Source organism: Tachysurus fulvidraco, chromosome 4 (genome assembly GCF_022655615.1).
Source record: "Tachysurus fulvidraco isolate hzauxx_2018 chromosome 4, HZAU_PFXX_2.0, whole genome shotgun sequence".
Lineage (NCBI taxonomy): Eukaryota > Metazoa > Chordata > Actinopteri > Siluriformes > Bagridae > Tachysurus > Tachysurus fulvidraco.
This window is the reverse complement of record NC_062521.1, coordinates 32,123,711-32,133,710: the sequence shown is the minus strand read 5'-3', so window position 1 is coordinate 32,133,710 and position 10,000 is coordinate 32,123,711. Positions and strand designations below refer to the sequence as shown.

Here is a 10,000-nt window from a genome sequence, read left to right as displayed (position 1 = left end):
CATGCTGGATCACAGAAGAACGCAGTGGGAGCATCCATATCTCTGGTGGAGCAGGACCTTGTTCTTACCACCTCCTTTTGCTCCTTCTTGTAAAAGAGAGCTCAGTTTTTGTCTTTTTCAAGAACCTCAATGTCTCTTTGCAGAGCATTAATAGCTGTTTTAACAATAACAGATGAACAGTGAAAGTGTTAATCACACTGATGTTCCATGTCTTTTCCAGATAAAACCTGTCTAGATTTTGGACCATCTGCAGAGGACGGATTGCGTTCATATGTAGACCTGAGAGCAGTGTGTTGCAGTAATCCAGTCTCGAGATGGACAAGAGACTGAACAAGTACCTGAGCAGCCTGTAGTCTTACCACATTTTCCCCAGTATAAGAAACACACTTTCATCATAATGACCAATGTAGTCACTCTGTGCCTTTATTAGGAGCATAAACATTAACAACAAGCTTCATGCTCTGTCTTTACTAATAATAATCAACCTTTAATTATTCCTTCGATCTTTAAAATGTTAATATTGAGATGTTCAGAGAATAAAATAACTACCCCTGCACTAGTTCTTGTCCCATGACTCATTACCACGTTCCCCCTCCACACATACCCCATGTAACTTCATTATCATTATCAGTGTGTCTCCTGAAGAAAAGAAGCTCTTACTTGTCTGTCATCACCTTTGTGTTCTCAGTGACCTGAGCTTCACTCTTAACTGTATCTGCAGGCTGCACACCAACAGTTTCTTCCTCAGTGGTCTGTTCAATTACACCCACCACATTACCCTGCCCAACTGCCCCCACATTACCCTGCCCAACTGCCCCCACATTACCCTGCTCAGCTGCCCCCACATTACCCTGCCCAACTGTCCCACATTACCCTGCCCAACTGCCCCCACATTACCCTGCCCAACTGCCCCCACATTACCCTGCTCAGCTGCCCCACATTACCCTGCCCAACTGCCCCCACATTACCCTGCCCATCTGCCCCCACATTACCCTGCCCAGCTACCCCCACATTACCCTGCCTAACTGCCCCCACATTACCCTGCTCAGCTGCCCCCACATTACCCTGCCCAACTGCCCCCACATTACCCTGCCCAGCTGACACCACATTACCCTGCTCAGCTGTCCCCACATTACCCTGCCCAGCTGACCCCTTGTTACCTCATTAGAGAGAAAGAGAGAGAGAGAGAGAGAGACAGAGAGACTTAGAGAGAGAAAAACAGAGAGAGACACACAGAGAGAGAGACAGACAGAGAGAGAGACAGACAGAGACAGAGAGAGAGAGAGAGAGAGAGAGACAGAAAGAGAGAGAGACAGAAAGAAAAAAAATAGAGAGAGAGACAGAAAGAGAGAAAGACAAAAAAGAGAGAGATAGAGATAGAGACAGAGAGACTTAGAGAGAGAAAAACAGAGAAAGAGACACACACACAGAGAGAGAGACTTAGAGAGAGACAGAGAGACAGACAGACAGAGAGAGAGAGAGAGAGAGAGAGAGAGAGAGAGAGAGAGAGAGAGAGAGAGAGAGAGAGTAATTTGTCTCTTAGAAGTGCCAAATAATTCCCTTTAAAATTGTTGTTGATGGTATTTTCTAGCTGTGGTATAAGCAGAATAATGTCCTCCAGACCAGAACATACAGAACCATGTTGTGCAGCATCACATCCCCCGGCTGCTGTTTATATTCTCACCTTTGTGCATTTTATTATTTGATTTTCAGAATAAACGACTTTACTATCTGTTTATTGTGTCACTGAGCTACCACGTGTACGAGAGAATGACCTAGAGATGAAGTTTTCTGGATGTGAATAATGAAGAGTATCTGACGTGTATTTTGTGTCATCTAATAACCGATCAGCAGGATTCAGGTCTCTACAGGAGGAATAAGTTAAGCTGCCTGTTTCCACCCACTGCTCCTGTATATAAGACACATGTGTATATTCTTTACATAACGCTACATAGTGCTGTGTAGTGTCCTGCGCCGCTGCAGTTCCGCCCTGCGGCCACACGGCGCCACTGTTGCGCTCAGTGAGCCTTTTTCCGCGCTGCATGCTTTCTGCTGTGTGTCGGAGTTTAAGTTGGCGTGGTATTTTTGGGGGTTTAGCTGGTTTACATTCACTCCGCTGTTTGTCTCGTGCTTAAGGGCTTTTCTGTCTCGGTACAAATCTCCTGCGAAGCCCCAGAGCAACAGAAAGTGTAAACTTTTTTCTTTGGAGCAGCCTGGCAACATGGACATGAAGAAGAGGATCCATTTGGAGCTGAGGAACAGAACCCCGTCTGATGTGAGTGTGTTGTTCCACAAGTCTTACCGCTGTGGGGCTTTTTAAACTCTGGGTTTTCTCTCCTCACTTTTCTGCCTCCTAAACACACCGTGAGCTGCTGTAGGGAATCCACATGGCTGTAAGCTTCATGTGTTCCACACAACATTAGTGTATTAACACCAGGGCTGCTCGTGTGTGTGTGTGTGTGTGTGTGTGTGCTGTTACACACCGGGACTGTAGACATGTACTACTACTATTATTATTATTAATAACCATAATAATTATCATCGTCGTCGTCTGGGTGGTTTTTTTATTAGCGCACTGATACACATTTATATCATTTCGCTTTAAAACCTTCCCCAGTTCACAGATTTGTGTATTTAATAACTTTTTCCCGAGTGTGTGTTAAAACTGTGTGAGTTTTATACTGAACCGCTTCAAAGCGAATCGACTGTAAAACTCTGGTGGCCATGTTAGCTCCAGTTAGCATGTTAGCTCCAGTTAGCATGTTAGCTATATCTATGATTAGCGTGTTAGCTCCAGTTAGCATTGCTGCTAAACCTCCTGCCCAAAAACAGGGCGCCATTTATATCACCCCGCTCCGGAGAACAGACCGTCGGATTGTGTTCCCGGCCCCGTGAGCGTTTAGTCCCCGTGTGGCTCAGACTGTGGACACAGATCTCCTTACTGTGTCACACGCTGATGGTGAAACGATCAGCTCCTGGATTTAAAGGGACAGTTTAAACATTTATAACGTCAAAAATATTTATTTACTCTTTAACTGTTCGGAAATCACCAGATTAAATGATATACGGTGAGAAAGTGCGAATAAAACGTCTGTATTTTAACTCGTTCTGTTTTATTTCGTTTTTTCCCCCTAAGCTGTTCTCTGGAGATTAGCCGATTAGCATCAAAGCTAGCTTTCCCGCCATTACGCCACGCTAGTCTCGCGCCACGCTAGTGCAACACTACGGACTTATAACCGGTTTATAAACGTGTTTATACAGAAGACATAAGCGCTGATTTACTGTGTGATCTAAAACGCGCGGTTTGTCTGGCGTTTATTAGTAATGAGCCGGTGTTTCTGATCATAATGACGGCGGAAGTGAGCCGGTGGCTAACCGGTGGCTAACCGCTAATCCGCCCACAGTTACTCACTCAGGGAGAAAATCCGGCGCTAATTAGCTTCTCTGTTAAATATATAAAGGCGCAAAATCTGGTTTTCAATGATAGTAAAAAGCCAAGTATGTCCTAAGCGCTTATAAAGTGTTTCTGTCGGAATCCTCTGTATTTGTGGTGTTAGAACAGCTGCAGGTCGCCATATTGTCTCTGTGGTGTTAAACAGTCTGTACACGAGCACAGTGAGCACACTTACAGTTTGTACACAATTAACTGTTTAAACACAGCTTTCTGTGGTACAAAGGGGGGGGGGCGTGTAAGATTCTTTAACGCTGCTTCTGAAAGGACAGTGTGTGTGTGTGTGTGTGTGTGTGAGAAAGTGTGTGTGTGTGTGTGTGAGAAAGTGTGTGTGTGTGTGTGTGAGAAAGTGTGTGTGTGTGTGTGTGAGAAAGTGTGTGTGTGTGTGTGTGTGTGTGAGAAAGTGTGTGTGTGTGTGTGTGTGTGTGTGAGAAAGTGTGTGTGTGTGTGTGTGTGAGAAAGTGTGTGTGTGTGTGTGTGTGAGAGAAAGTGTGTGTGTGTGTGTGTGTGTGTGAGAGAAAGTGTGTGTGTGTGTGTGTGTGTGTGAGAGAAAGTGTGTGTGTGTGTGTGTGTGTGAGAGAAAGTGTGTGTGTGCGTGTGTGTGAGAGAAAGTGTGTGTGTGCGTGTGTGTGAGAGAAAGTGTGTGTGTGTGTGTGTGTGAGAGAAAGTGTGTGTGTGTGTGTGTGTGTGAGAGAAAGTGTGTGTGTGTGTGTGTGTGTGAGAGAAAGTGTGTGTGTGTGTGTGTGTGTGTGAGAGAAAGTGTGTGTGTGTGTGTGTGTGTGTGAGAGAAAGTGTGTGTGTGTGTGTGTGTGTGTGTGTGTGTGTGTGTGTGTGTGTGTGTAAGAGTGTGTGTGTGTGTGTGTGTGAGAGAAAGTGTGTGTGTGTGTGTGTGAGAAAGTGTGTGTGTGTGTGTGTGTGTGTGTGTGTAAAAGAGTGTGTGTGTGTGTGAGAAAGTGTGTGTGTCTGTGTGTGTAAGAGTGTGTGTGTAAGAGTGTGTGTGTGTGTGTAAGAGTGTGTGTGTGTGTAAGAGTGTGTGTGTGTAAGAGTGTGTGTGTGTGTAAGAGTGTGTGTGTGTGTAAGAGTGTGTGTGTGTGTAAGAGTGTGTGTGTGTGTAAGAGTGTGTGTGTGTGTAAGAGTGTGTGTGTGTGTAAGAGTGTGTGTGTGTGTGTAAGAGTGTGTGTGTGTGTAAGAGTGTGTGTGTGTAAGAGTGTGTGTGTGTAAGAGTATGTGTAAGACTGTGTGTGTGTGTGTGTAAGACTGTGTAAGAAAGTATGTGTGTGTGTGTGTGTGTGTGTAAGAGTGTGTGTGCGTGCGTGTAAGAGTGTGTGTGCGTGCGTGTAAGTGTGTGTGTGTGTAAGAGTGTGTGTGTGTGTGTGTAAGAGTGTGTGTGTGTGTGTGTAAGAGTGTGTGTGTAAGAGTGTGTGTGTAAGAGTGTGTGTGTAAGAGTGTGTGTGTAAGAGTGTGTGTGTAAGAGTGTGTGTGTGTGTGTGTAAGAGTGTGTGTGTGTGTGTGTAAGAGTGTGTGTGTGTGTGTGTAAGAGTGTGTGTGTGTGTGTGTAAGAGTGTGTGTGTGTGTGTGAGAGAGTGTGTGTGTGTGTGTGTGTTTTTAAAGTCTAAATGGAGTTTTTTTCTCAACAAAGCTGTGTAATGATTACAAATACAAAGTGACAAAATGTCACTAAACTGAGATGTGATTATAGAGTTACTGTTTTAAAAGTCAATAATGTACCTGAACACTGCTGGATGCTCAGTGTACAGTGTTTAGTGTGTACAGTGTTTAGTGTGTACAGTGTTTAGTGTGTACAGTGTTTAGTGTGTACAGTGTTTAGTGTGTTTAGTGTGTGTACAGTGTGTTTAGTGTGTGTACACAGTGTTTAGTGTGTGTACAGTGTGTTTAGTGTGTGTACAGTGTGTTTAGTGTGTGTACAGTGTGTTTAGTGTGTTTAGTGTGTGTGTACAGAGTGTTTAGTGTGTGTACAGAGTGTTTAGTGTGTGTACAGAGTGTTTAGTGTGTGTACAGAGTGTTTAGTGTGTGTACAGAGTGTTTAGTGTGTGTACAGAGTGTTTAGTGTGTTTAGTGTGTGTGTACAGTGTTTAGTGTGTGTGTACAGTGTGTTTAGTGTGTGTGTACAGTGTGTTTAGTGTGTTTAGTGTGTGTGTACAGTGTGTTTAGTGTGTGTGTACAGTGTGTTTAGTGTGTGTACACAGTGTTTAGTGTGTGTACACAGTGTTTAGTGTGTGTACACAGTGTTTAGTGTGTGTACACAGTGTTTAGTGTCTCTGAAATGTAGTCAAACCACTGGAACATGTTTCTGTCTAATCCTGTGGTTTTTGTGAACTGGTACTGCAGCTTTTATTATTATTATTATTATTATTATTATTATTATTATTATTATTATATAATCTTCTTCATATTATTATGATTATGATGATTATTGTATTCACTGCTAGTTTCTGAAATCTCTCCCTGATCATTAAACACTTAACACGTAACGTAACTCTGTCTGTGACTCTACTGAACTGTTAGAGCTTTACACTCCCTCAGACTGGAGACTCGAACAAAACCTCACTATACGGACATTTTTTGACGCGCTTATCTGGAGCGTCCGCTGTACACGTACTGTACCTGTCAACCAGCTGTTACCATAGAAACAAATGATAAACTTGTGCTACCGTCAGAGCTGCTGATGCGGACCATCAGAGTCCAGAACTCAGCAGCACTCTGGTGGAATGTAGAAATAAGATCATTATAAAAGACGTGTCACAGTATTTAGGTTTACTCACTAAAGGCTGGAGTCGTCTCAGTAAAGACCTGCAGTTCAGATGGGTTTCAACATTTATTACAAATGAAATATATTTTAACATCTAAACCATGAGTCGTTTCAGTCAACAGTTACTGATGTTATGCTGCACTGTGCTCAGTATGATGTTAGTGTCCTCTTCAGGCTGTAGTATTAATGTCAGTACTGAGCTCATTCTTCATAACAATAGGGTTTTAACTTATCAGCTAGGGCTGGGCGATACAGCTGAAAACTGTATCACGATATCAGTGCTTCATATAGTGAGAGCGAGCGCCTTTGTTAATGCAACCAAACTTGCTTCGCGACCTTTGTTTTCTTCCGACGAAGAATAAAAAAAAATCAAACAAATTTTTTATTGATATCGATCACGTGTCTATCGCGATACATATCGTTATCATTTTATCGCCCAGCCCTAATATCATCATTTCTATTTTTCTCATGTAGACACAAACTCTTGGAACTTGTTTACTCTTTTATTTTTACACACAAAATATTTGTGTATGAATATAATTATTTAACCAAATGACCGTGGATTGTTTGAATATTTAATATTAAAGATATATAATATATAAACGTGTGTGTGTAATAATCGTATATCATGTTGAATAAAATCTGGATGTTGTAGAATGTGTGTCAGAAATGATGTATAGTTTGGGTTTTGTTTATTTCAGGTGCAGGAACTTGTTCTGGAGAACTGCAGATCGAATGAGGGGAAGATCGAAGGTCTCACAGCTGAATTCGTCAATCTGGAATATCTCAGTTTGATAAACGTCGGATTAATCTCTCTGTCCAACCTGCCCAAACTCGCCAAGCTCAGAAAGGTCCGGCAGATATTTTGTTTCCACGTTGCACCTCCTGTAATCTTTAACTGATGGTTAAATTTTAAAAACTGTCCTAAATGTTATTTATTGCAGTTGGAACTCAGCGATAACAGAATCTCCGGCGGTCTTGAGGTTTTAGCGGAGAAACTCCCGAGCCTGACGCATCTAGACCTGAGCGGAAACAAACTGAAAGACATTAGCACGCTGGAGCCTCTGGTTTGTGTCTGCCGTCTCATTTAAATCTGAACATTTACTACAAACGTTATAAACGCTACCTCTGTGACATGCCTGTTTACTACAGTGCTAGTTAACAGGTTAACACTACCACAGTGATCATGATCATGACGACTAACGCTAACACTTCCTGTGCTGTCTAGAAAAAACTGGACCACTTGAAGAGTCTCGATCTGTTCAACTGTGAAGTGACGAATCTGAATGGCTATCGGGAGAGCATGTTCAAACTGCTGCCTCAGCTCACTTACCTGGACGGATACGACGCAGAGGACCGCGAAGCTTCCGACTCGGATGGAGAAGTGGACGGTGTAGACGACGATGAAGACGAGGGTGAGTTTCAGCTCAGGCTTTCAGCACAGTGTCTGTGTTGTCACTGATCTGACATGTGTTCTTCAGAGGGGGAGGAGGAGGAGGACGGTGAGGAGGAAGACTTGGATGAGGAGGAGGATGAAGATGAAGATGAGGTAGAAGGAGAGGAAGACGAAGTCAGTGGAGAAGATGAGGTGAGTGCATTTGTGTGTGTGCGGAGGGGGGTGTGTGCGCGCGTAAGGGGGTGTGTGCGCGCGTAAGGGGGTGTGTGCGCGCGTAAGGGGGTGTGTGCGCGCGTAAGGGGGTGTGTGAGCGCGTAAGTGGGTGTGTGTGCGCGTAAGGGGGTGTGTGCGCGCGTAAGGGGGTGTGTGCGCGTAAGGGGGTGTGTGCGCGCGTAAGGGGGTGTGTGCGCGCGTAAGGGGGTGTGTGTGCGCGCGTAAGGGGGTGTGTGTGCGCGCGTAAGGGGGTGTGTGTGCGCGCGTAAGGGGGTGTGTGCGCGCGTAAGGGGGTGTGTGTGCGCGTAAGGGGGTGTGTGTGCGCTCAGAGAAAACTAGCATGCTCTGTGTTTTTCAGGAGGAAGACTTTGCACAGGATGGAGAGGTGGATGATGAAGATGATGATGATGATGAAGATGATGGTGTGTGAGAGTTTTTGTTGATGATTTGCAGCAGTGTGTAATTTATTAAATGCCTGTAAAGTCGTCTCTGATCCTAATCTCTCTCCTGACAGATGAAGTCGTCACGAAGGGAGAGAAAAGGAAGAGAGATGCGGACGATGAAGACGAGGATGACGACGACGATGATGATGATGATGATGAATAAAATCCAACCAGCCAATCAGCTTCCTCTACTCCTCCCGAACCCCACCCTCCTTTTTTTTACACGCTTACCTCAGTTGCCCCGCCCCTCTATTTTCCCCCTCTGTATTTCCACCCTAATGGGGATGAGACTGTACTACATGGGCGGGGCATGTGGAACTGAGAGAGAGCTATTGGTCAGGCTACTCATCATTCCACATGTTCACAACTCGACCCTGCCCATGTTCCCAAGCCCCGCCCCTTCCCCCCGTGTGTGTGTGTGTGTGTGTGAGTGTGTGTGAGAGGACTTTTGGGATCTAGATTTGGGTCTGTGCTTTTAATATTTTTTTGGAGAAGTGTTTTTTTTTCTCATTTGTTTTTCCCCTTATTTTTATTTTTTTGTCTCTTTCTTGGTTCACTTTCTCAATAAGATTATCGCTATAGCAACCAGGTGATGAGCGAGCCATCATTTTTAGCGTGGCAGCTCGTCACACCCCTCAGTGTCACTGCTAAATTTTTACTTTCTGTAAGACGAAGAATACAAACTTTGTAAATAAAATGACATTTTGTGCTTTGTTGTCCTTTTGATTTAATCAGATATGCACCATCACCTCCACCTGCAGCACTGACTCCGCCCACAGCCTCAGACTCCGCCCACCACATCTGAGTTTAAAATATATTTCTACAGTTAACGAGAGTCTATTACTCTGACTCTAACGCCGATTAAAGCAGTGTTATAGTAAAGTCTTGAGTGTGTTTTATTCCCCTTACACCACAGTTCAACAATTAGATTTATATAATTATATTTTTTTATCCATTTGCAGTTATATTTAATGTTAGTGGGAGGTTTTTGTCAGGTCAGCTGTAGCAGCGTCTCTACATCCTCTGTGACTTCAGTTCTTTCCATCAGCTTGTGTGTGTGTGTGTGTGTGTGTGTGTGTGTGTGTGTGTGTGTGTGTGTGTGTGTGTGTGTGTGTGTGTGTGTGTGTGTGTGTGTGTGTGTGTGTGTGTGTGTGTGTGCTGAAAGCATCAGCATTTTGTTTGGTGACTCAGGAAGTGTTTAATATGCAGATGAGGGATTTGTCCCAAACACGCCTCCATCCAGTGTGGAACTGACCACCTTTTTATTGCACTGCAGGTTTGGGATAGTGTTTATTACTGCAGGTAAAAGTTCTGAATCTTCTCTGTTCTCCTCTGAGACACACTCACACACAAACACACACACACACACACACACACACTTCTACACTGAATTCAGTGCTTGTCCACAGGTCTGTAATTTCCTTGGCGACGTCTCCCCGTAGAGGGAAAAAGACGTTTATAAGCTGCACGTAAATTTCCCTCCCTGCGTATTAAACACTTCCTGGATCACAAAACAAAAACCTACTGATGCTTCTGAAGACCATAAACATCTCCTGAGCAGTAAAACCTCAGCAGCTTCTGTCACTCATTAAAGAGTCATTAGCCGTTAGAGCAGAAACATAGACAACAACAAACGAGGCAGAGGCACGAGTGGTTCTCAAACACACTGTAATTCAGCTGAGACACTATGGCAGTGTGTGTGTGTGTGTGTGTGTGTAGAGTACAGT

At 44.1% G+C, this 10,000-nt stretch overlaps 1 protein-coding gene and 2 long non-coding RNA genes across 3 annotated transcripts in view; 2 read left to right on the top strand and 1 right to left on the bottom strand.

Moving 5' to 3' along the window:
• LOC125141077 overlaps positions 1–604 on the top strand; it is a 4,244-nt gene extending 3,640 nt beyond the window's left edge. Inside the window, exon 3 of the long non-coding RNA XR_007140434.1 lies at positions 1–604. This exon is cut by the window's left edge and continues 50 nt beyond it. This is a non-coding gene — a long non-coding RNA (uncharacterized LOC125141077).
• Positions 605–2,009: 1,405 nt separating this feature from the next.
• LOC113634103 (acidic leucine-rich nuclear phosphoprotein 32 family member B-like) lies at positions 2,010–8,983 on the top strand. Its single transcript, XM_027132829.2, has 7 exons — positions 2,010–2,275; positions 6,923–7,072; positions 7,166–7,288; positions 7,450–7,636; positions 7,703–7,809; positions 8,189–8,252; positions 8,345–8,983. Exons 1-7 carry the CDS (start codon positions 2,222–2,224, stop codon positions 8,434–8,436), a joined length of 777 nt encoding a protein of 258 aa, XP_026988630.1. The 5' UTR covers positions 2,010–2,221; the 3' UTR covers positions 8,437–8,983.
• A 941-nt stretch (positions 8,984–9,924) lies between these two features.
• LOC125141064 overlaps positions 9,925–10,000 on the bottom strand; it is a 9,256-nt gene continuing 9,180 nt past the window's right edge. The window contains exon 3 of the long non-coding RNA XR_007140418.1: positions 9,925–10,000. This exon is cut by the window's right edge and continues 118 nt beyond it. This is a non-coding gene — a long non-coding RNA (uncharacterized LOC125141064).